Below are 26263 nucleotides of genomic sequence, written 5' to 3'. Positions count from 1 at the left end.
AGATGATGCTATAGCCTCTTGTTGTCATGGTAAAAAGGCTCTTGGGAACCTGGGTCTCTGGGATTCACAGCAACTACCAAGGCTGTGAACCACCTGAAACAAGGCTTCCAGGCCCCTGGGAGTCCTTGAACACCACTATTGTCCCACCTGAATGCCTGAGCTTCCTAACTCCTAAGGAGATACCAAATGCCTCTAGAAGATAGGATTCAATCAACAGGTGCTCAGTTGCCACTTTAATCAAGGTTTTCATTACACATCAGTGAGGAGTGGAAGACAGTGATTGTTTTCAAGCAAATTCACCAGGCACATGTTCCTCCCTGTCCCAAGGTGAGCAGCCTGAGCTTCTGTCAACAGAAAAATGCTTTCCTTCCCTGGGGAATCCCATTCCTGAGCTAACAGAATTTCTGAAAGAATGAACATGAAAGAGGGTGAATCAATTGAGGAAGCCAGGTAGATTTTTGAACTTTTCCCAGTGCAAACTAGAACTTGACATGTGTGGACCCCTCTTAAAGGCAACATCCAAATCCCAGCCCTCCCACCTGAGACCAAACCATCTCCCCAGGTAGTCTGAGAACCAATGTTCATTCCATAACAGTCCTCTGTGCAGTGCACCCACGTAAGCCCAGAAGCCTGAGCAGTTGTGGACCTGATTCAACAGATGCAGCCTTCCTCTTTGCTGGCCCCTCAGCTGCTGTTGTGCCTGCCTGGCCAAAAAGGAACAGCCAGTACAGTGTGGTTGTGGGGTGCAGGAGGGGCCAGAATAAGCAGCAAAGCAAATCAGATGTATGTTCTGGGGCTGGGTTGATATGGCAGAACCAGTCTCAGCCCTGTGGACCATATGGCCCTATGTCCTCCATTAGTTCTTCTCCGGGCGGTTTCTGTTCAGGACAGCTTTGGGAGCAAACTCCAGCTTGTCCTTAAGGCTCACCACCTGAGTGTGGTCCTTGCCCAGCAGCTCATCCAGCTTACGATCCTCCCGGCGCTCTGAGATGCTCTTTTCCTCCTCCATTGGCTGGGGATCCTTTCCCCTGATGAACCATTCCAGGTGGTAGCCCACAGCCCCGACCACGAAGGCCACAGGGAATGTGACATAGGGAGCATAGGTACGCACCACGGTCCAAAACACAGGCCACATGACATCTGCAGCAGAGCATAAGGTAGAATTAGGGAGAAACAAACACCCACAACCCACCAGATATCGACAACCCACAGGGCACACCACTTACCAAGTTTCCTGGCACCATTTACTGAGCAGCCAGCTGCTGCAGAGTAATGCCAGAGGGTACTATGCTTTATGCACAGTCAGGTCCCTGAAATAATCTAGGAAATTTTGAAATATTCAATTATTAGGGAAGAGGGAAAGAATCTTTATCCCATGCACCATGCACCTATGCATGGCAGTGCTCCCCACAAGGGGACCTCTGAGCATCAAGCCTTTTGTGGACCACAGCCCTGCAAACCCTCCAGTTTGCCAACATATTAGGAAGGGAAAAAAAGCCTTTCTCTGTTCTACAAAATAGACAATGACCATATACAATCCCACTGTCATCTCCCACCTCCTCAATAAATGAGAAAATAGTTCCTCTTCCTCATGTAAAGTACAAGGAGCATATCAAAACAGCCAAAACCATAATCCATCACCTAACTGTTCTGGGTGTGAGATAAATAAAGGTTTTATTCCTATTCTGAACTTGATTTTCTAACACTGGGACTAATCTATACTTCCCAAATCTGCTGGTCAAACCTTCTTCAAAATATACTATCTTCAATCAAACTCATATCCTTACATTTACATAGTAAGCTCCTAAAAATATCACAAACCATTATATACTCTGGGCATCACAGGACCCAGGACTTGAAAATTCTCTGTAAAAAGACACTGTACAAGGCATGGCAGAAAATAAAAGGAGCGGAAGTGTACTAGGGCCTCCTGAAATGAAACAGGACAATGCCAGAGTAATGTAAAAACACACAAATTTCCAGGCACAGTGTCGCACACCTATAATCCCAATGGCTCAGGAGCCTTGGCAGGAAGATCAGGAGTTCAAAGTCATCCTCAGCAACATAGCAAGGCCCTAAGCAACTTAATGAGACCCTATCTCTAAAAAAAATATAAAAAGGGGCTGGAGATGTGGCTCAGTGTTTAAAGCACTGCTGGGTTCAATCCCAGGTACCAAACACACGTACACGCACGCACACACACACACACACACAAATGGGCTCACTTTAATAGCCATTTAGTGACAAATGATTATTATTGATACTAACCAATGAAGTCCCAAGTTATCAATTCTGTAAACATTTCAATGATATTGACACAAGATTAAAAATAGGTTGGAAATCATACTCTAGAGCTCATAAATCCTTTATGCATATATGTGAAATACACATATATGTATTTTTTCAAATGATATAATCATTCACCTATTTCATTTCTCAAAAGAGTAAACTTCTAAAAACAATAATTACTTCAAAGTTACCAGAAGCAGTATATTTGTTGCTCAATTTTAAGTTTTTATAGGTGTTCCACACCTTGGACAATGGAACAAAATGGGTTTTCAGTTATCAAATATCATTCACAATTATAATAATGATGGCTACTACTTATTAAGCACATGTTATAGCTAGGCTTGGGCTAAGCACTTTACATAAACTATCTCTTTTATCCTCATCTCTACCCTAAGATAGATGGACTTATCAGAGGGTTAAGTAACTTGCCCAAAAGCCCCAACTAAAAATCTGTCTGTGCTCCTGTGGATATTTCCCCAGCCTATCTCTAGACTAGAGTAACAATCAAAATCTCACCAAAGAAAAGATAATCCATTCTTTTCATTCTCTCCCTTTCAGAATCCAAGTGTTCTGTGGACCTAAGACTATAATGGACCATCATGGGGGCAGAAAACTGCAGCAGCTTCAAGAATCCCTTCCTAGTCCTTTGTCTCAGCACCAGACCCTACACTGGACAACTTATACACTAGTCATCATCTGGCCCTCACAATGTCTTTGTGAGGCAGCCCAGATTTTTGTCTAAAGCCATAAAGGCTAAGAGGCATTGTTAACTTGCTCAAGACCACTAGAAATGATAGACCCATTGATTTTAAGCCCAGATCTCTCTAACTTCAAAGCCTGTGCTTTTCTGGTGGAAAGAACACACTGCAGATCCTGTATGGATTCTGTCCAAATTTTGGACTTGGGAAGAGCCTCCTGCAGTTTTTCCCCATTAACTTAGCATTTCATTACCTAGAAATGCTTCCCTTTTTGCAAATTGATATACTGAGAAATTTGTAAAATTCTTAAGACATTGTTAAAAGAGACACCCTGAAGAATCCCAAACCTAACACGTCTCCATTTTATTTCCTGTCATTTAAGCAAATTCCCTCTTTTTAAGCACTTTTTCTAAACAGCAGCTCCACTGAGCTTTCCAATCTGTCCTAAAACATACCAATCACAAGTCTACAACTAAAATTCTCTCAATACAAGGTCTCTCTCTGTCTTCCTGCTTATGTTATAGTCATTCACAAATAAGTCAATTTATTCATTTATTGAACACTTATAACCATGTTCTCTGTGTGGGCACTGTGCTGGCTTGCCCTACTTGTCTGCATTTCTCAAAACACCTTAAAGTTCCTAAAGAGCAAGGACCATATCCATCAGTCCAGTCCCACTATGTCCTATCCATCCCTCCACCTCTCCCAACCTCCCTGACACAAATTGGTCAAGGTGGGGGAAGCTTGAACGAATTCACTGTATGAATGACAGACTGCTCAAGCAATTCACTAGGGTAAAACCACAGCAGTCATCCACCCATCCTCAAAAGGTGGCAGGAACACAGCAGATGTCTTTGCTGATTAAACGAAAACTAGAGACTCCATGGAGTCAACCCCAGGGTATCAAAATGAAAGAGGCAGAAGTGTATCTCAAATACTGTCACGACTATTTCCAATGGAGGAATAATGTACGCAATATAGATCAACGGGCTGCCAAGAAACCTGGGCCTGGGCCCCGTAGGTCCAGTGAGACCCGAAGATGCACTCCCAAATTGGAAAACTGCTAAGGACAGAGGGGGCCTCAGAAGGTGGAAGAATGAGCTCTCAAAGCCACTCGAGCCCAGCCAGGGTTAGAAGCGCAAGTGAGGTCAAGGTCCAGACAGCTACCCTCTTTCCTCCGTCTCACCACACACTTGGCCCTGTCAACGTCTATCCTCACTCGGGTGCCTGAGGCCAAGAAACCCGCAGAAGGCCGGCTGGGCTCCCAGACTCTGCAACCAAGCTCCGGGAAGGGAGGGCTCCGTTAGGCCGGGCCTGCGCGGGAGCAGAAACTCGCTATCACCCTTCCCCTAATTCAGAGGTCGCAGCCCGGAGCCGTCATCGTGGAACGGGCGGCCCCGGCAGCCGCTCCAGAGAAGGTAACTGCTCTCCGGGCCCGCGTGCTCACCTGCGGCCCAGCCCGCACTCCTCGGCCTGGCCCCGCTCTCCACCCGCTAGCCGGGAGCGCGGATGTCACGGCTCCCGACGGCCCGCGGGGCGTTGCTCTGTGACCCCGCCCACTGGCCGCGGGTTCTCTCGAGCACAGGGATTGGCTGAGCTCCAGCCAAGGGAGAGAAGGAGCTAGGTGTGCGCAGCTCGACCCTACTGCGCTGAAATCGGCACAGCGCCCCCTCATGTCTGGGAGGTTTCACTGTGACGTAGCCACGTGCTTTTCTAGTGGAGAAAGTGAAAGGTATTCATTCATTCATTCAACTGACGTTTATTAGGCATCTTCTAAGACCTAGGTCCGGTACACAGAAACATAAGACATGACCCCTGACCTAAAGTAACTCTCTTTAGGAGATTATAATCTAGTGTTTTAAGACCTCTTCGGATCCGAGCTAGCTTTCCAGCTGTGTGACCGTGGGAACATTATTAATCTGTCTGAGCTTCCTTTTCTTCTGTATAGAAGTAATAACACCCATTTTTCAGGGATGTTGTGAGGATTATATAAGACCATGTACGTAAAGTACTGTGCTAGGCACACCACAAGCAGGGAAACAAATAGCAGCTATTGTGAGTTAAAAAAATGGAAATAGAGTAAAACCTGTGACCCCCTCGGGTGCAAGTATTCACTCCCTGTTTTGTATTTCCACTGTACACTGAACAGATATCTATTTTATCACATACAGGGAAAAAAAAGTCCCTGGGCCCAATCTCCTTAATGGTTCCACATGAACCTTCCTTCCCAACCTCATCAAACTGATCTCTGCCTGGCATATTTCCTTATCTTTAGTAATACATAATAATACCTTCCTATTTCCCCACACAGACCAAACTGTTTTACAGGCCTGTAACTTTGCTTATGCTTTTCCATTTACCCTTAAGTACTTACCCAGTTATTTTGTTGAACAAAGTAACTCTTTTTGTTTGGTTGTTTTTGTTTTCAAGTTCATGAATTACTTTCATAGGAAGCCTCCTATACTGCACTATCAGGTTAGAGACACTTCCTCTATTACTGGGAAGAGCCCAAAGCTAAGTTTGGCAATTAAGATGGAAAGAAACAGTATAAAGAACTATTTAGGAGACTGTTATTAGCAGAACTTATTTGCTTGCACATTGAATAAGTAAGAAAGGAGAAGGGAACAGAACTGCCTAGAATAACTGGCATTCAGCCAGCCAATTAACACGTAGTAGGCACTGGAGATGCAGAAATGACCCTGGACCTTCCCTGACCTCCGGAATTGACGGAAGGGGAAGCAGACAAATTTACAGAATGTCTCCAGGGTATAAGAAACATGATGACAAATGAGGACCATCAGCACAACCAGGAAGGATCAGGGAAGGCTCCCTAGAAGAACCAGCCCTTGAGCTGTGTCTTGGGTCCAAACAGTGTCCTCAGGCAGAACTGGGTGGGGCTCAAGAGCTCACACTTGGAAATCAGATGGCTATCCCAGCTCGGTCTGTCTGCTAATCTCAGGAAAGCTATATTTATACTCCTCATTTTTAAAGACAGTAATAGGGGCTGGGGATGTGGCTCTAGCTGTAGCACGTTCGCCAGGCATGCGTACGGCCCAGGTTCGATCCTCAGCACTACCTACAAAGATGTTGTGTCCGCCGAAAACTAAAAAATAAATATTAAGAAATTCTCTCTCACTCTCTCTTAAAAAAAATAAAGACAATAATAGTACCTATCCTCTAGGATTGCTGAATTAAATCACCTTAAGGTATATAAAGTGCTTGGCATAGTACTTGGCACCTCCTCAATAAGTGCTCAGTAAATTATTACTGATATGTTAAATATTACATACAGTCATTCCTCCTGTCCTTTTTTTTAAAAAAAAATATATAGTAGATGGACACCTTTATTTTATTTTTATGTGGTGCTGAGGATCAAACCCAGTGCCTCACACATGCTAGGCAAGCACTCTACCAACTGAGCTACATAGCCCCAGCCCCGCCTCTCATCCTTTTTTTTTTTTTTTCTTTTTGGCTTTATTCACTCATTAAGCCAAAAACCTGAGTGACTTTCAAGGTCACTTCTCTGAGATTGTTTCACCAAAGCTTCCTAAATGTCTCTCAAAGTCAACATCACTCCCTCTTACCTGGATCCCATTAGCAATGGTCTCCCTGCCTTCTTATTGCCCCCTCCAGACCACTTACATCCTTTTGGCCCAAGGGTCTTTCAAAAACTTAAAAAAAAAAAAACATGAAATCCCTAGTTTACCTCCCCACACCCCACTGCCACCATGGGTCCCTTCTGGCCACATCTCTCCACTCCCCCCACACCCCATCCCAGCCTAGTGCCCACCTCCATCCTTTGCTCTCCCATCATTCCCAGCACTCATACCCTTTCCAAGCTTCTGCCAAAGTTGATCCCTTCACCTGAAAGGAATGTTCTCCCTTCTCTTCCTTGACTGCAAAATGCTAATTCATCCTGTGAGACTCAGTTCACAAAGCAGAAAGCTTTCTCGGGCTCCTATGCTAGAGTTTAAATGTATGTTCCTCCAAAATTCATGTGGAAATTTAATTGCTGTTATAATGGGGTCTTTAAGAGGTGATTTGGCTGAGCACTCCATTCTCGTGGGTGGGTGGGATTTGGTACCCTTTTAAAGAGGTGAGTTTGGCCCCCTCTTCCCCTTTCTGGCCCTCTCTCACCTTCCACCATGGGATGATGCAGCAAGAAGGCCCTGGCCAAATGCAGGCACTTTTTTTTTTTTTTTTTTTTACAGTATCCTGCTCTGTTTTCCAGGCTGACCCTGAACATCTGGACTCAAATGAACCTCCTGAATAGCTGGAACTACAGGCATACAAGGCTGTGCCCTGGTTTTAGGCATTATGGTGTTGGACTTTCCAGCCTCCAAAACTGTGAGTCAATTAATTTCTGCTCATTATAAATTATCCAGGTATTCTATTACAGCAGCACAAAACAGACTGGCACCCTGATTGCTAGTGCCTCCCCACTCTCATCTCCTCAGACCCCCTAGGGGAGCAGGCCTACCTCCCTTTGTAGCCTTTCGGTTCATGTTCCTGGCTATGGCCAGACTGGGGTTAACTCATGCACAAGAACTTGGTCTCCAAGTTAATATACCCTTAGGGCGCAGTCCAACTACCCAGGTCACAACAACCTAAGGGGACTGCCCCACGTTAGCATCACCTGGGGATATTTTAAACATCATGCCAGTAGCAAGATGATCAGAACTGCAGAAACTGACCTGCTCCTCTGTGCCCACTCCCATATACCTCCTGATCCAGGAAACCCAGCTCCATTTCTGAGAAAAGATATGGACCTTGAAAAAAAACAAAACAATGGTATAATGTAGAAGGTTGAACTTGGACTCAGCTGCTTCCTAGCTTCAGGATTTGAGGTAAGCTGTTTAACCTCTCCAAGCCTCAGTTTCCTTATGGAGGTGATAACAACACCCACTTCACAAGACTTCTGAGTACTGTCTAGTTCAAAACTCATTCATGTCCCAATTTTAGACATGAAACAATCTCAGAGAAGTAATGCAGTCCAGGCTTCCCTTGCCAAATCTATGGGAGAGAGACAAATCATCACTTCTAAGGGAAGCCTGTGTGATCCAACCTGTGTTCCCAAACTTGGCCTCACATCAGAATCACCTGACCACTTGTTAAATAACCATTCAAGGATGGGGTCTATTCACTAAGCATTGGACCAAGGCCAGGAATCTGCATGGGATCAGCTCCAGGCTAATTTGCTTTGGGGAATTCAGATCACATGGGAGCCCTCCTCATGGGCTCATGGGAGTGTGCATGAATAGTAGTTGTCAGAGTAGTAGTCTCCCAAACCAGCCTATAAAACGTTTACACCACTCTTCAGTTCAAAACCCATCTGTAGTTCCCCAGGGCACACAGAATGCAGGCCCACCCTCCTCAACCAGATCCAGAAGCCCACATGATCCATCTCTGCCTTCCCAATGCCCTTTCTCCTCCAGGCCTTTCCACAGCTGTTCCCCGATCTTGGAACATTCTTCCCAGCCCCAGCCCTTTGTCAGTGGCTAATACCTAGTCATTCCCAGCACTCGACACTGCATTTTAATTGCTTGTTTACTTGTCTGGTTTTCCCATAAGAACATAAGCTCTATCAGGACAGAAACTGCACAGTTCAGGGTTACCTCTATGGTGTCTGAGAGTGATGTTTGCTGAATAAATGTGAGAATTGGTCCAGGAGAGCCCAGAAGAGTAACCAACCCCTTGAGGGGATTAGGTGACACACTAACCTCAAGGGACTACAAATAGGGCTTTCTGGGTGGGGGCTGCAACCAAGTCTTTTGTGAGCTAGGAAGGCTATAAAACTAAGAAGTCATGACTTGGCAATAGACCTGGGATACCACTTCTAGCTTTATGACTTTGGACAAATCACTTAACCTTCCTTGGGCTCAGCTTTGTCCTCCATTGTAAGAATGAGCTATATTCACATAATGCATGCATCCCTTGCCTGACCCACATGAAGCATTTTTTGATAAATATTAGCCATCACTACTACTAGGCCTGGATTGGCTTCCCAGGAAAGTTATGTTCCTTCTACCTCCTTTTCCCAGTGTCCACCCATAGGAGGCATCAGAGGAAGTTGCAGCACTTTTCTGAATAGTTTTCTGCTGCTGATTAGGAATGACTGGAGCAGAAGGAACACTGTGCCCTCAAGGGAAGAGAAACCATATTTGTAGATTCCTAATAATAACCACACTGTTTGTTGAGCACACGCTGTGTGCCTCGCATTGGGCGCCAGTGCTCACGCTCTGGGGGAACCCTAAGAGGAATGGGAGGCAGAAAGGGAACCAAACTGAACCAGGGAGAGTTAAGAGGTTGTCACCTTCCCTTCTGCAGGCCACCAGAGCCCCTCCAGGAAAGCCTCGGTCCTTTTTGTGGCCACCAGAGGGCCAAATCCCCTTTCTCCAAGCTGGCCCATTCCCGTGGAGGGGCTTAGGACCTGTGCTGTCCCAAAATCAAGAGCACCAGCATGGCACTTCTCTGCCCCCCCCCTCCCTGCCACGCCCACCCCCAGGCAGAGGTGGCCTCTTCTGGAGAGAGCAGCTGGCTCAAGTGCAGTTCTGCGGTTTTATTTTTCCTGGGATACTCGGGATGTGGGAACAGCCACAGGTGTGGTGAGGGGAAGCCCCCATCTCCCCTCCCCAGCCGTTGGGAAAGGGGAGAGGCCCAGGCGCCCTGGTCCTGGGTTGGTCCAGCCACTGTGGTCCCTGGGCCCTGTGGGTTGAGGGCTGAAGGTGGAGCCCTGGGAGGGTGGGGTGGGCTCCTAGGCGGGGTTTGGGATTCTTCATAAAAAGCCACGAAGCTTGATCCCCACGAAGCCCAGCCCCGCGGGGTGGGTGGGGGTACGCAGAGCCCAGATGAGGGACCCGGCCCGGCCTGGCCCGTGGGGGGAAATAATGGCAGAGATGGTGCCCATGGGGAGGTGGGGACAAAGCGTCGGACCAGGAAGGTGGGGGTTCCAGGTGGGGAGCGCAGGGCGGAGAGGCACGGCCCCCAGCCCAGCCCGGGCGACTTCGCGTGGGGTCGGGAAGGTAAAAAACCCACGAGAGTGTGACGGGCAGGAGGGGCCGGGGCGTGCGGTGCCGGCGCGGCGGGCGCACTGGGCGGCCCGCGTTCACAGTGACCTCGACGCTGGGTGTACAGTACGGGTAGAAAACCGCGGGCCCGGGCCGGGCTGGGCGGGCCGGGCGGGTCACAGCCTGGTCTGGGCCTCGGGGATGTAGATCTCGATGCTGTCCGCGCTCTCGGTGGCCGAGCTGTGGCGGAAGGAGGCGGCGCGCTTGGCCGCCAGGAGCCGCTTGCGCGCTTCCTGCCGCTGCCGGTCCACGGAGTCCAGGGAGCGCTCCTTCACCGGCACGCCGCGGCCCCGCGAGGGCTTCTTTGGTATCGGCGGAGGGACCTTCTTCTCCTCCTGTCGGGAGAGCGGGCGGCTGAGCTTGGGCGCAGGGGATCCACCCGGCATCCCGTGCCCCCCACGTCCCAGCTCCCGGAGGGATGGAAACTTTATGACTCTGAACGCGGGTGTCACGACTAGAAGCCCCAGGTGTACTCGACCTGCCAAGGTCAAAGCCCCCCCCCCAATCTTTCACTAAAACGTGACGTGTTCGAGCGCCCCCTGGTGGAGCTGTTCTGAACAGCTCGCATCAGGATGCTGGGTGAGAGACTGTGTTTTCACGCCAGGTGTACTTGGGCACAGCTCTGAGAACCGAGGCTAGGCAAGCGAGGTGACCCGCTACTCCTTTGAGACCCATGGCAGACAGGATCTAGTAGGCTGAGGTCTGAGGGTATATATACTGCTCTGTCCTCTATGCGTAGGCCTGAGCTGAAGGTGACCTTCTAGGTCTAGTTCTATTCTTCCAAACTGCAAGGGCCAGAGATGCCTGAAGCAGCTCTGGAAGTTCAGGCAGTGATAAGTACTGGGGCCACCCAGATTGCAATGACCAGAAGTTCTGGAAGCGGATGGTCACCCATCACCTTGCTGCCCATGGGTCCCTCCTCATGGGCCCTTCCCCTTCATACACATCTCTCCATGGAAGGTAATTATTCGGGGTGTGGCCTCTAGAGACACCCCCCAACACACACCTTAGGCTCCAGGAGTTTCCAGCTGTTGGCCTTGAGTTGCTGTAACTCCAGGAACTTGAGGGTCACATCCTCGATGGAGAGCTGTAGGAGGTCCCAGAAACCCGCCAGGTCCTGGAAGGTGGGCACGGGGAACGCAGTGGGGTCCTGCAGCAGTGGAAGACATAGTGGGGGCAGCCAGTTAGGGAGGTCTGACCCCAGTCAGGACCACAGATAACCCCATCCAATCTCACCCTCAGGAAGTTCAACCTGGGAGAGGGGTTGGGGGTGGGAGAAAGCAAGACCAAAAAGAGCCCAGGTCTCTCCTTTCTTGGGCACAAATACCTGACCCCCTCTCCTGGCACAATATACTCAAAACTACCCCTGCAGGCACACAGAACTGGTCTTACCTCCTGGTCACACTCTGGATCATCTGCCAGGTCAACAAACCTGGTAGGCTGTATTCCTATGGGCACTCACCATGCTTTGCTGACACAGCCGGAAGAACTGCTGGACCTTCTGGGACAGGAGAAGTTGTGTGCTGCCCACAGCACTGCGGATCTTCTCCAGGACTGGAGTGCAGAAGGAAACTCAAGGAGGGGAATGAGACATCTCCTTCCCCCACCTCCAGGAAGTCTGCCCTGAATGATTCTCACCACTCAGTTATTTGCACAGTCTATCTCCCCCAGCCCCTTCCCCATCCCCATCCTCAATTCCTGACTAGCAGCTCCCTGCCCACCTCACCAAGAGGACTGAATCCTGAGGCACTGATGCTCCTTCCTTCACACAGCCTACATTAGCTAAGCACTCATCCTGTATCCTCCTCCTTCTACATCAGAGAACAGATGGATACCAGCCCCAGCCTAGCCCTATTGACCAAACTTAGACCCTCAGCAACTTAGCAAGGCTGTATCACAAAAATAAGGACGACTAGGGGTGAAGTTCAGTGGTAGAGCACTTGTCTAGCATTTGGGAATCCAAATGCTATCCCCAGTCCCAGCCCCGGCCCCACAAAAGAAAAAAAAAAGAATTATTATTAGGTAATTTCATGAACATGACACTTTGACTTCCTAGTCCCATAAAGTTAGAGACTGTCTCCCCTCCCCTCAGCCTGGATTTACAGGGAGGGGCCATGCCCTCTCAGGCCAGGGCAATGACTGCTTAGCTGAGCCTCAGATCTGATCTGTCTGGCACTACCTTCCCTCTACCTCCAGGTCTTGCTCCTGGATCACTCTGGATCCCTACACCAGTTCAGATCTGGATTCCCTTTGTCCTCATGGATTTGGTGACCTGGATTGATAGCCATCTTCTAAACGTCTAGCCTTCTACCTGATCAGAGCGGCTTGATTCTAAGAGCTCCCAGCAGGTCCTGCTGCCACTGCTGACCCCCCACCTCCCCAACTCTGGGGCTGAAGAACCAGGAAAGAAGGCAAACTCAATCCAACGGGGTGGGGGGAGCCTACTATGCTGCAGCCCCACTCTCCCGGCTCCACGGTCCCCTGTGTCCTCAGCCCTCAGCCCCCAGCCCCGCAACACTCCTGGATGGGGCCGACTCACTCTCCTCAGGCAGCTCATAGTCCTCCGCCTCACGCTCCATCTGCTGGCACCAGTGCTCCAGCTTCTCCACCTCTGCCCGCAGCATCTTGATGAACCACTCGCCGTCCCGTGGGCAGGGGGACGTGCGGCCTGAGTCGGGGAGGCTACGTGAACCACGCTCCATCCAGGAATCGCGGCGGCCAGACCCGGGGCCAGGGGCGGGGGCGGGGGCAGGGCCGGGCGACCCATCGGTGGCCGGCGGCTCATACGGCAGTGGGTAGCCCTCGCGGTAGGCCCACTGGCCCTGCGTGTGGACCGTGCGGAAGACTGAGTAGGTGGGGGCCCGGGGCCCGGGCTGGGGCTCAGAGGCATGCCTCTGGAAGGATCGTCCAAACTGCAGGGCCTTGTCTTCTGTGGCCACCGTGGCCAGGCCGGCCAGGCCCTCCAGTTCCAGGTCTGCCTGCACACCGGCCGTCACGCTGTTGGAGCGCTTGAACCTTGCCCGCCTGTGGAGAGAGGTGCCTGTCCCCTCTGTCCCTGACCATCTTAGCCCTCACCCACATCCCAGGCAAAAGGGGAAAGGAGTGAGCAAGGGAACCTACAAAGCAGTGAGCATGAGGCCAAGCACTGGAAATGGATGAGTCCTTGCAACTAGTAGGTACCCAATATACCTACTCATCGCACCACCTCTCGACAGTACTCCATGGCCAGAACAGATGCTGTCATATACCAATCCGAGCAGACTGTGACCAAAGTGCTGGGACCATACCTGTAGAAGCTGGATTGTGAGGTAGATCAGAGGGTCCCAGGTAGGGTCCAGGGTAGTGTTAGCTCTTTATGGATGAATGCAAATGTATTCAGCATTCTAACAAAGGTAAATCCATGCTGGTTTGCACTGGCTGTACAGTGTGTACTGAGCCCTAAGACCCATGAGTAAACCTAGGCCCAGAGGCCTAGCATCACCCAGCCACAAAGTAGCAGAGCCAGAATTTGGACCCAGGGCTGCCTGCTGGGTTCCGCAGTTGGAGCACTCTGTTCCACACTCCACAGCAGCTGCTAGAACATCAGGGGAGGAGGTGCCTGGGAGCAGCTGGGGGTGGAGTGGGCAGGCGGCTGGGAGGACTTCTCCCCTAGGGACCCTGACAGCTCAGCCCAGAGCCTGGCCAGACACAGTATGCCAGTGCCAGTGGAGCTGAATTAAGTTGTTGGCTGGAATGACACAGGGCCTGGAAATTTCTTGTCTTTGAGTTAATAATATGCAAATCCTATGCAAAACAGAAAGTCAATTGGCCTTGTTCATTTTTTTCCCCTGAGTTCAGAGTAGGGGCTCTTTTCTATAAAGAACTCAGTGGCCTCCTAAGAGGTATAAGGTTAGGGTCTGACAATACTTTAAGTGGGAGTCAGGAGATGCGGGGGGACAGAGGATGAACAGAAGTTCTACATCTGAGAATGCAAGGACCTATGGGTCCTGAGTTCCCCGCCCCCTCCACAGATGGTCAGAAGACAGACAGGCTTGTTGGGACAGCTCCAGAGACCTGTCCAGCTTCCCAGGAGACTCCCAACCCCCGCAACTTCAGCCTTCCCCATACTGCCCAGGCCTTCTCTCCTTGCCTGCCTGCCTGCTTCCCTCCAGCTGGCGGGCTGCCTGCTGGGAGCCTGTTGCCATAGAAACCAGGCCCAGAAGGATGCTGCAGGACCCAGGAAAGAGAGATGCACTCATGTGCAGTCTCCAACGAGCCCTATGTCCCCACCCCCACCAAGAGAGAGAGGAGGAGAGACAACATGTCTTCACTGCCTCCCACATGGTCTTTACCTGGGTGTCTGCCCTGGTCAAGACTGGCATCACCATGTGCCTAGACAGTTGGACAGCCTCCTTTCAGATACCTCTGCAACCACTCAGATCAATATAGAAGATCACTGGACTAGGAGGCAGACCTGAGTTCTAATGCTAGCTTTGTCACTATGTGTTCACCTAGGCCATCTAATATGTGTGAGAGTAAATTTAAAATACATGTTATATATGATTATATATTATATATAAATATGCACCTATATCTAAAAATATACACACATATAAAATTATAAGAATATAAGATTATAGGAATGGGCCAGTAATTATCAAGGTATATCCTCTAAAAGTATACCTTGCATATTTTAAGATCTAAGGCCCAACAATCCCTCCCCAATCTACCGAAGAGTAATCTTCCTAAAAGAGCTGAACTCTGTCAAGTCATTTCTGTGATCAGAACCTTAAATAGGAGCTGGGGATGTAGATCTGTGGTAAAATACTTGCCTAACATACATAGGACCCTTGGTTCAATTCCCAGCAAACACACACACACATCCCATCATTTCTTCAGGTAAGAGGCATAGTTCAGTGGTACAGCAGTTGCTGACCATGCATGTTAGGTTTAATGCCCAGAACTGGAACAAAAAATTCGATAGCTTCCCACTGCCAGCGAGATCAAGTTCAAACTTCCTGCTAGAACCTACCTAAAGCCCTTATGAGGCCCATATGCTCCGGCTGCTGTCCTCATCTTTGACCTCATCCCCCCCACAATCTCCCTATTCCCCAAATAGATTATCTGTTATCCTGATTCTCTACCTTGACACATGTTATTCCCCTGCCCCAAATGGCCTTCCTCCTCTTCACTCCCAGTCCATTCCATGGCCAAGTCCCTTTTCCTCTCTGAATCTCCTGACTGTCCCCAGGCCACTCTTCAGTTTCACGCCCCCCCCCCCCAAGCAGTCTTCTTGCATTCAGAGGCAGCCTCACTATTTGGTTAAACTGTTCCCTGGTGAGAGTCTTGTGTGTCTAACTACGGTCAGGATGCATCTTAGCTTCCTATGAATAGCTCTGTGCCTTTGAACTAGTGAGCGTGTAGATCCTTCAGAGCTCCAGGAGTTACAAATCACAGAGGTAAAGGTGGGGTTTGCACCAGTAAATACACTACCCAAAAGCTGCTATCCCTGCTGCTTCCTGTCACCCCCACTAAACACGGATCTGTCCTTTGGCACACCTGGGCCTGCTGTCTTTCACACCTTCCTCTGAGAAGTCCTGAGAGGATGGCGCTCCATCTCCATGGAAGCAGCCACACAGTCTGGAACAGAAGCACCAAGTGCCCCAGGCTTCATGGTTCTCAAGTCACTACCTCAGTGAGCTCTCTCACTGTGTGTGTGTCAAGGAAGACTGAAGAGCTGATGAGCTCATGAGATTAGTAGTAGAAGCACACTCCTCACCAACACTCCCAGCCAGGGGCCAGAGATTTCCACAGCACAAACAGGAGTCAGCCATCCTTGTGTAAGTGGCATTTAAAACTAGCAAGAAAAGAGCAAGGGATCAAAGATCTAAAGTCCAGAGAAACATGGACATTTCACAGGTGGGTGGAGACAGCATAGCTCATAGAGGAACAGCAGAGCTCACAGAGGAGAGGAAGAAGCCAGGGAGGATGAGAAAGAAAACCAAAATGACCTAAAGGAAGATAGGGATAGGAAGGTCTCCAGCAGGAATGAGCAGACAGCACGAACAGTGCAGCTGGTTCAGAACGAAAAGAGTCACCAAAGCCACTGTAACCAGGGCAAAAGTGGGTTTGGTGGGATGTGGGGGCAGACACAGACTGCAGCAGGTTTTAAGGAAGTGGGAAACCTAACTAAGATGACTCCTAGAGCCGATGTGGTGGTGCACACCTGTAATCTCAGCCACTTGGGAGGCTGAGACAGGAGGATTGCAAATTCAATACCAACCTCAGTAATTTATTGAGGCCCTAAGCATTTTAATAAAGACTGTCTCAAAATAATTTTTTTAAAGGCTGAAATGTGCTCAGTCATTAAGTGCCCCTGAATTCAATCCCTGGTACCAAAAACAAAAGTTTGCCTAAGAAGCAAAGAAGTGTGAAGGGCACACAGTTAAAGGAGAAGTGTTTTATTTAGGATGGTTCTTACCTACTACATCCCAAGGGGAAATAATCCCAGGGGTAGGCAAGATGATGGCATCCAAAGAGGTTCACACCCAAATCCCCTGAGCCTGTGAATGTGTTGGGAACTCCACAGATGGGATGAAGTGAGTGCCCTGGATTATCCAGGGCTGTGCAGTTTAGTCACAGGGTCCCTGTCAGTGAGAAAGGGAGGCAAGAGGTCAGGCAGGAGGTGGGAGGAAGGAATCCAGGCTGGTGTAAGGCAACCTGAGGGCAGGACCAGTGCAGCTGACTTTGAACCCCCAAAGGCCACGAGGAATGCAAACAGCCTCAGTCAACTGGAAAAGGTAACAAAACTGATTCTTCCCAAACCCCCCCCCGCCCCCGAAGGGATGTGGTCCTGTAACACCTAGATATTAGCCCTGTGAGACCCAGTACAACCTTCTAACCTCCAGGAATGTAAGACATTAAATATGTATGCGTTACCTCACTACATTTGTGGTCATTTGTTATGGCAGGAATAGGAAACCAATACGACCTGTAAAGAAAAGTTGATTGAAGATGCAGAGAGATAACAGTCCAAGGAACCAGATGGAAGGGGGATAAAAAGTAATAACATCCTCTGAGCACTGAGTAGGTGCAAGGCTAGCCCCGTGATAAGGGTGTTAGTCCCATCCCTACTTACAGACAGGAAAGTGATGTTTAAAGAGGCCGAGTGACTTCCTTAAGCCACCACAGCCTGCTGCCTCTCCAGACAGCAGGGGAGGGAAGCTCTAGCCAAGAAGACCAAGGCCGAGCCAGGGGAGGGATGCAGGCAAGCTGGGGGCTGGCCTAGAGGTGAAGCAAGGTCCCACCAGATGACATCGGCCGTCACAGTGCAGGGGCTGGGGAGACCCTCTGTTGGAGGAGACTGGTGGGGACAGAGGAAGGAGTGACAGAACAGAGAGGTTAAGCCCAGGCACTCAGGAGCCAGGCTGCCCGCATCCAACAGCCCGCTCCATGGCTTGGGCCTGTTTCTCATCTGTAAGTGAGAAGAACAGTCTCAGCTTTCGAGACTGCAGTGAGATAATGTGTATGAAGAACTCAGGACAGCACCTGCCGGCCCATTGTGTTGGCTATTATGGAGAAGTAGGAAAGTTTGCGGCTCTCACTGCAAAGAAAGGGAGCTGGATATACACAATAGTCCGAATGTAGCAGGAGGCCCCAGCGAGGGCATTGTAGTCATTAATTATTCTGATTGCTGTTGATCACTTCCATCTGTTCTCCCACAGTACTCCAAACAAAACCTCTTTTATACTCCATATCACATTGTATTGTAGTGAGTTATTTGCATATCTGTCTCTCCCACTAAATAGGGCAGCTCCTCAAACATAAATGTTGGCTGGGTGGTTGATTGGTTGGTTGGCTGGAAGGAAAGATGGTAGAGACCACTAATTATCCCCCAACATCCATTCTTTCTTTCTTCCTTAGTAACAGAATCCCATAATTTTAAGCTGGACAGTGGCCACTTTGGATACAGATTCTTTTCTCAATCTCCCTTACAACTAGGTATTGCCATGTGGCTAAGTTCCAGTCCATAAGATATAAGCAAAAGTGGTATGTACAACTTCCAGAAAGTATTCTTCAAAGGAAAGCACTGGATCTGTTTTCCATCTGTATAATTTTATCATCTCAAGTGTATATAAACAGAATATATATATATATATATATATATATATATATATATATATATATATGAAAGCATTGGGCTGGGAGTATAGCTTAGTGATAGAACAGTTGTCTAGCATGCCCAAGGCCCTGGGCCAGTGGGAACTTTTCACGCCAGTGAAAAGAAGGGAAAGTAGGAAGAGAAGGTCGTTAGGCGCCATGTTGGGGTTTTTCTTTGGGGTGTGGCTGCCATTTATAACTTTTCCCAACACTGGATTCCATCCCCAGTCCCCTCAAAAAAAGAAAAGGAAAGAAAGAAAGGTGTCATTAAAAAGACAGGTGTGCCCTTTTTTGTCCTTCCCTCCTCCCTGATAACCAGAGTCAGACATGATGGCTGGACCACAAGCAGCCACTTAGAACATGAGACAGCAAGCGTCAAGGGTGGAACAGCAGGAAGACAGAAGGAGCCTGGGTCCTGACACCATGGAACACCTACCAGCCCTCTGGGATTGTTCTCAGCAACAAAGAAATAAAATTCAATCATTTTGAAGTCACTTGTCATTTGGAGGAGGGGGATCTATAATTCACAGCCAAACCTAATCCTAACTATAGCAGATGAGTCTTCAGGACTGTGAAGCCCAGGGCTTATGCCCCATTTAAGTTTTGGATCTGGCAGTGTTTGCTGTGCTCTCCACCAACAGCTGTAAGCACAGGATAGAAACTAGCTCCGGCTGTGAATTATCACTGCCGTGTAACAATGCGTTCACGGTGTTTTCTCCTCGGGCCTTTTAACTAGGCTCCAGAGGGCTCCTCCTCTTCAGTTCTTCCAGGTGATGATCACATTCCTGGGGATTCTGGAAGTTGTTTTCATGGTTACTTTAGAGAGATGTTCCCTCTGTGATTCCCTGGGGGATAATACATAAACCTCTGGCAAGAAGCTGGATTACCCCCTGAGACACAGTGTCCAAGGAAAAAGCCAGAAACTGTCAAGAGGGTTTGCCAGGGGTACTGGGCAGGAGATGGGTAGGGGCAGGAGGAGGAAGGGCAGGGAGGAGAAGGGGCAGTGACACGTCAGCCAGGCACAGTGCATCTAAGATGATCAGGCTGGGGTCCCTGAGACCCATCTAGCCTGGGTGGGACTAGATGCCATTTCAGGAGGAGTCATGAAGGTCAGTTAGGAACCACCCTGGAGTTGAAGCGGGGGAGGGGAGGCAATGCCTGTGCCAGGGCTTATCTTGGAATGTAGCTTCATGAGGATGGGAGACTCCTTCCTGGGGCTCCAAGGGCGTGTCCTTTCAGCACATGCCCTTCCCCAGGTGCTAACGCCAAAGTGACCATGATGCTAAGGAAGGGGTGGACAGGCCTTCCTACACAGTTCCCCAAGTAGCCCTGGGTGGGTGCAAGTGGATCTAAGTAGGGTTGTCAGATGCCCATGGTTAGATGGAGCTGGAGGCACATCTTCTGTGACCCCCAGGGGACCCCAGGATAGTCTTCTAAAATTCAGCAAGGACACGAGATGACCCTTTACATGACCCAGAGGGTACTGGGTGGGGAAGTTGGGGTGGTAAGGTCACCTTGGGACAGAGCTGATGACTGTGTTCAGGTATGTTGCTTCTCACCACAAGGCCTTAGCACGTGCCATTCCTTCTGCCTGGAACACTTTTATCTCTGATTTTCATTTAGTTAATTTTTGTTCATCCATCAGGTCTCTACCCAAATGTCACTTCCCAGGGATGCCCGGTCTGACCCCTATGACCAGGTTAAAGCCCCCAGAATACAGACTCATGGCACACCTGCCTCTCCTCTGTGCCAGCTGTCACAGCTGTAAGTCTCCCCCAGCCTGGGTTTTGTTTTGTTTTGTTTTGTTTCACTGTTGGGCATCAAATTCAGGGCCTCACAAGAGCTAGGCAAGTGCTCCCCCACTGAGTGGCATCCTCAGCCCTATTCCTTGTTATTGAGGAGACTCTGAGATTAGCATGGAGCTTTGTTTCTCCAAGGCAGGAGTTGTATCTGGTTCTGCTCACGTCTATCCTCAATACCCAGCCCAGTATTTGGCAAATAACAGGGATCCAATCCATCTGTGGGCAAATGAGTCCTGGGCGGGGGTGAGGGTGCAGTCCCCACCCCTGTGCATTTATCTAAGCTAAGTCATCACTGATGATGGACAACTAGAAGGATCCACAGGCAATTGTCAGATGTAACAGGCTGTGCATCTGAACTCTACCCAAGAGGTTGGCAGAGAAGATCCTGAAAGGCAGAGACAAGCACTTTCCTGTCCAGCAATTTTAAAACCAAAGTACAGACAAGCTAGACAGGAGAAAGGACAGGAGTCCAAGGAAATGGGTGGTAGTGGGTGGGGTTGGGGGGGGGGCGAGTCCTGGATATTTGCCTGGCGAGGCTGCTGGAATTCATGGCTCACTGTTAAGCGCCAGCTGGGGCATGGCGTGTGGTGAGTCAGACTCAAAGTGCCAGGGACAGAAGGGACAGCAAGGGCTGTACAGGTGTATTACTAAGGATGCCTTCAGCAGACAGGCGAGGGAGCTGGGCCAGAGAGATGGGCCAGATCTCCCCTCTCCCCACCTGTCACTGCCTCTGAATTCCCAGTGTGATCACCTGTCCCAGGCAATCCCATTTTTCAGACACTTTTTCAAACTGATTCCGCCCCATTGAGACCTCACCAAGCACTTACACGAGGGCAGGGAAGCCCAGGCTCTCTGCCTGACCCTGCACTGCCCACCTTTCACCCCAAAATGCCTCTCACCTGGGTCCACTTCTCCCTGAATCTGCTGCTATCAGCCTTGTGATCAAAGCACTGATCACTATAGTAGGCTGAATCGACTTAGGAAGCTCCCGCCCACGCCCCAAACACTTAGAAACGCTGGAGAAAATCAAACTGAAAAGGTGTTTTTGCTACAATGCCAAGCTTGAAAACAGGAAAGAGACATCTTCAGGTACCAGAAGCAAAAAGGAAATTCAAAACACAAGTAGTGAGAGGGCGTCTAAGCCAAGGGAGCCCCGGGAATCTGGGGCCAGACATATGCTAGAGGCTAGAAGGGAATGCCGAGGGAGGGAGGAAGGGAGGGAGGAGAGACCCCAAATCTGAGCGTCATGGAATGCTGGAAGGATACCCGTAACATGAAGCCAGAAACCAAAAAGGTCTGTTCAGTTTACAAACCTGGACCAAATAAGCTCATGCCAGTGATTCAGGAGTGTGGTCTGGAAGCAGGATGCTAGGAAATCAGAACATTAAGGCTGCTTTGTGCGGAGGTGTGGGGTTCAAATGTGTACTGCCAGGGAAACACAGAAATTCAAGCCGAGATATTAACTTTAAAAGTGGTCCCAAGCTCAAGGTGTACCACAGCACGGTGGAAACTGAGCCCGTGAGGAAGGAGCAGGCAGTAATAGTGAGCTCATAAATTGCTCAAACATGTTTGTAAATCCACACTATTAAGCCATAAAAAAACACAACAACTGACCGAGCAGAAACTTTTAAATAGATATAATCAAAATCCTAGATAAATACAATATAGAAGATGAAGGGAAGGAGTTAAAGTGAAATGGAAGTGTTCAGAGCCTCTTGTTTTGCATCTAAGAGGGATAGAAATACTAATTTTAGACATCATTAGAAAACCAAGAAATTAAGCATATCTGTCAAATTTGTAAGGTAAGTCACTACTACAAAATGTAAAACTTCCAAACCAGTGGAGGGAAAAAGAAAGTATACTTGATCAGTTCAACAGAAAACAGAAAAATCAGAGAGGAGAAAAGTAACAAAAAGCATGTTAAATAGAAAAAAAATTTACAGGTGACAGAAATAGTTGGGCATGATGACGCACACCTGTGATCCTCATTACTCGGGAGGCTGAGACAGGAGGATCCCAAGTTCAAGGCCAGCCTCAGCAACTTAGGGAGACTCTGACTCAAACTAAAAAAAAAAAGAGGAGTTCTAGGGAACCCCTAGGGATTAGTTCAATGGTAGAGCACCTCTGTTCAATTATACCAGTACCCTCATAAAAAAAGGGCAGAAATAAATCCAAGTAAATAACAAAAATATTACTATATCAACATCAAATGGGATAAATATGTCTACTAAACTCTGGCTAAATATTGCTTACAATAACCAACACATCTAAAACATAAGGATATAGGAACATCAGAAATAAAGAGATGCAGGGCTGGGGATGTGGCTCAGCCATAGAGCGCTCGCCTAGCACGTGTGAGGCCCTGGGTTCGATCCTCAGCACCACATAAAAATAAATAAAATAAAAGTATTGTGTCCAAATACAGCTAAAAATAAATATTTAAAAAAAGACATAAAGAAATGCAGAAAGATGTATTGGAAAAGTAACCAAAAGAAAGCAGCTATAGAAATTTTTTTAAAAAGGCAAAAGTCATTAGTGAGTAGGGGAAGCACCTATTTCATGATAAAAAGTCAGTCTACTGAAAAGCTAAAATAACTATAACAGCACACAGTCAGACTCAACAAAAAATAAAGTTACCAGGGAAAATGACTTATCCACAATCACAGTAAGACATTAAACAGACCTCTCTCAAAACTGGCAGATAAGGGGCTGGGGCTGTAGCTTAGTGGTACAGCACTTGCTGAGCATGTGTGAGGCTCTGGGTTCGATTCTCAGCACTGCATATAAATAAATAAAATAAAGGTCATTTTATATATATAATGGGCACACAGCTATAATCCCAGCGGCTCAGGAGGCTGAGGCAGGAGGATCTGAGTTCAAAGCCAACCTCAGCAACTTAACAAGGCCCTAAGCCACTGAGTGAAACCTTGTCTCTAAATAAAATCCAAAAAAGGGATGGGGATGTGGCTCAGTGATAAGTGCCTCTGAGTTCAATCCCCAGTACCAAAAAACAAAACAAACAAACAAAATCCAAGAAATGTACCAAGAAAATGAAAGACAAACATTTGAAAGATATAATTTATAAATTAGACCACATATGTGATATGCTATATATGATATGCATATAATACGTGTATATATGATAGAGAAAGCCTCAACACATTCTAAGGACTAAGTCCCAGACAGAACACATGCTGTGACCACACATAGCAAATTCAGAAACCAATCATCAAAAGGCAGGCCCTCCCTCCAAGAAATACACTTGGAAACTTAAAAAATAAACAAACAATAAAACCAGAAAATTTTTTTCTAAATTCATAGGTTAAAAGGAAAAATATGATGAAAGTTACAAACTATTTAGAACTGAACAATGAAAAATACCAAATTCCAAAACATGAGATGCAGTTATAACAGTATAGCAAGAAAGGGAATTTATAGCCCCAAAAGCACATTAGAAAAATAAGAGATATTAGAAGTCAGTGTTTGAGTTCTAGAATTTTTTTAAAATAAAAGTCAAACATGTTAGAAGAAATAAAATCGTAACACCAAAGTGGTAAAAGAAAGGAAGTATTTATGATTGCTCAACAAAACCAAAAGCTAGTTATTTAAAAGGCTGATAAAATGTAATTTAAAAATACATTTTAATGTTAGAAGATACAAGGTTGATCAAGAAAAAGAGGTCAAGCATAAATACATGTCTTAGGAAGGAAAAGGAAGCTAATTTAAATATACCATGAACATTTATAAAATTATATTGCTATTAGACACAATATTTCATGCCAAATTGGAAAACTACCAATTTTTGTAAAATGGTCCATTGTTTAGAAAAATACAAGTCACCAAAATGGACTCAAAAAGAACAATAAAACCAGAATTGATCAATAACCACTAAAGAAACTGAAGCCATAGTTCCAAAAGCTCTCTTATTCCCAAAAGGCATCAGGCCTAGACAGTTTTATAGGTAACCCTTCCCAAACCTTAGGGAATAGATCATGCCTGCTTTACACAAATTGTTCCAAAGAACGGAAACAAAGAAAGCAACCAAATTCATTTTAGGCGTCTAGCATAACCTTAATACCTGAGCCGAACAAAAATAAAACAAAACTTCAGGCCAATATCCTTGTGAACATAGGTATAAAAATCCTAAAGTAATAACTACTCAAAAATATAGCAATACACATAAAAATAATACAGCAAGGCTGTGATAAAAACTCCAAGAGCTGCATACATCCATTCTCATCTCAGTCTTTAGTCATAAGAACTGTAATTTTCAGCTGTGGACTTTGTACTTTGCAGACAGCTTCCCAGCTGAAAGACTATCCTCCACAGCCCCCCCCCACCAGCAGCCAGTTGCCACCACGTGATGTGGTTACAGCCTACAGCCGAGGTGATGTAGGTTAAAGTGCTGTGTGTAACTTTTTAAAAAGGATGATACCCTTCTTCCTCAGTTCCTCCTTCCCACTGCTCAGTACAGACATGGCAGGAGGAGCTTGAATTTCAGCTCCTGGATATGAGGTAATACACAAAGGATGGAAAAGCAGCCGAGGAAGAGACTGGGGTCCTGACACCGTACCTCTTTACATCCAGGTGGCTTTAGATGTAAGAGAAATACACTTCTTTGAGACACCAAGACCCTCTTACAGGCAAATTCAATCCAAACTGATAACAGGATCAAGCAGAGTTTATCCAGGAATGAAAGAATGGACCAACTGGGAAAATGTATTCATATAATGCACCACATTCCACATGGAAAGAGAAAATCTAGGATCATCTAAGTAGACTCTGAGAAAGCATTCAGTAAAATTCCACTTGCCTTTTCTATTTAAAAAAATGAAAATAAAACACTCTTAGTCAACTAGCAATAGAAAGAAATTCCCTAACCTGAAAAAAAAAACAGTACCTATCACAAAATGTAGCCGACATCTTGAGAAGCCTAACTACTAAACTCAAGAATGGAATAAGCAAGGTACTACTCAGGAGTAAACAGGAAGTCTTATTCAATGCATTATTATAAGAAAAATAAATTTAAAATAAAGATCTAGAAGAAATATCCTCATTTGCAAAAAAAAAATCTATACAGAAAACCCATCATGATTTTTCAGATAACCTGAGACCTGATAAGGGAGAGCAGCAAGGCTGCTAAATACAAAATCAATAGGCAAAACTTAATAGTGTCCCCATATACTAGCAGTGCCTCGTTATAAAATAAAACAGAAAAAAAAAGACCTAGATCATAATAGCTACCATAGTGCAAAACACCATCACCTTTCTACTAGCCTCAATTCCACCACTACTTTCCTCAAATTCATTCTCCATTCAGTAGCAAGTGATCTTTTGTAAACATAAATTAGAGCATGTCACACTCTTTCTTTAACCTTTTAATAGCTACTCATTACTTATAATTAGATTCCAATTCTTTATCATGCCCATGCTTGGCATGACCTGGCCCCTGGAACTCTCCAATGCACTCTCTCGCTACTCCCCCATTGCACTCCTTGCCAATCACAGGAACCTTCTATCAGTTCCTGATGCGTGTCAAACCTTTCTTGCCCCAGGGCCTTCGCATATGTGATTTCTTCTCCCTAGAATGCTTTTACCCTAATCATCACTGTAGTGTTCTCAAACATCAGTTCAAATGTCATCTGCTTAATCTAAATAAGGTTCCTTCTCTCTTATCTCTTCCTCTTTCATATTCCCACCATGATGTGCAATAATATCATTACATGGTATTACCACAATGTATCATCCTATTTTTATTCATGGATTATTTACTGATTGCCTCAGTTTCCCTCTAGATCATAACTTCTATAAGGACAAAAGTCGTGTCTTTGGTGTTTCCCTGAGCATTTAAGGCAGTGCACCAAACATGTGTCATATAACAAAGGCTTAATAAGTATTTGCTGAATGAATACATCATGAATGAATGGCAGAGTGTGCTCAGCTAGGATGCCTGCTACACTCCTCCCAGGATTCAGGCCTGTTAGGAGGAATAGAGGGACTCCTCAGGGATCTATCTGGATGCATCCCAAGCAAGCAGTGAAGACACATGGGCTTGGTTTATGGTCCACAGTTAGCACTGGAGTCAGGGTGATGTGTAGAATTAGGAGCATAGATCTATATCCATCCTCAAAAACTTAAATCATGGATTTGCAAATTGAGTTTGTCATAAATTGTCACTTCTTTGTAATCTTCCTGACCTATTAAGAGTTTGGAGGACATCGGCTTTAGGAGTGATGGGGGTGACAGAAGCAGCCTTTTGCCACCCTTG

At 47.2% G+C, this 26263-nt stretch overlaps 2 protein-coding genes across 3 annotated transcripts in view; both read right to left on the bottom strand.

Annotated features, from left to right (window-relative positions):
- Positions 1-220: 220 nt before the first annotated feature.
- Positions 221-4581, bottom strand: SMIM12 (small integral membrane protein 12). Of its 2 annotated transcripts, XM_081308676.1 has the most exons (3): positions 4435-4568; positions 1227-1320; positions 221-1140 (listed from the first exon to the last, which is right to left on the bottom strand). In XM_081308676.1, the coding sequence occupies exon 3, from the start codon at positions 1133-1135 to the stop codon at positions 857-859; it is 279 nt and encodes a 92-aa protein (XP_081164802.1). In that variant the 5' UTR covers positions 1136-1140; positions 1227-1320; positions 4435-4568; the 3' UTR covers positions 221-856. The 2 variants fall into 2 exon arrangements, with proteins under 2 accessions (XP_081164802.1, XP_081164801.1); XM_081308675.1 differs by lacking the exon at positions 1227-1320 and having other exon boundaries at positions 4435-4581.
- Positions 4582-9564: 4983 nt separating this feature from the next.
- Positions 9565-26263, bottom strand: part of DLGAP3 (DLG associated protein 3) — a 102447-nt gene continuing 85748 nt past the window's right edge. The window contains exons 9-12 of the mRNA XM_081308664.1: positions 12594-13078; positions 11517-11608; positions 11061-11204; positions 9565-10389 (exon numbers count right to left, since the gene is read on the bottom strand). Coding sequence (XP_081164790.1) covers positions 10171-10389; positions 11061-11204; positions 11517-11608; positions 12594-13078 — 940 coding nt within the window. The 3' untranslated portion in view covers positions 9565-10170. The remainder of the gene's footprint in view (positions 10390-11060; positions 11205-11516; positions 11609-12593; positions 13079-26263) is intronic.

The sequence above is a fragment of the Spermophilus citellus genome (genome assembly GCF_964194105.1).
Source record: "Spermophilus citellus genome assembly, chromosome: 9".
NCBI classification, from domain to species: Eukaryota; Metazoa; Chordata; class Mammalia; order Rodentia; family Sciuridae; genus Spermophilus; species Spermophilus citellus.
This window is presented reverse-complemented; position numbering and strand designations above follow the sequence as displayed.

Coding starts and splice junctions, on each gene's coding strand:
- SMIM12 (XM_081308675.1), bottom strand. CDS start 1,135: ATGTGGCCTGTGTTTTGGACCGTGGTGCGTACCTATGCTCCCTATGTC.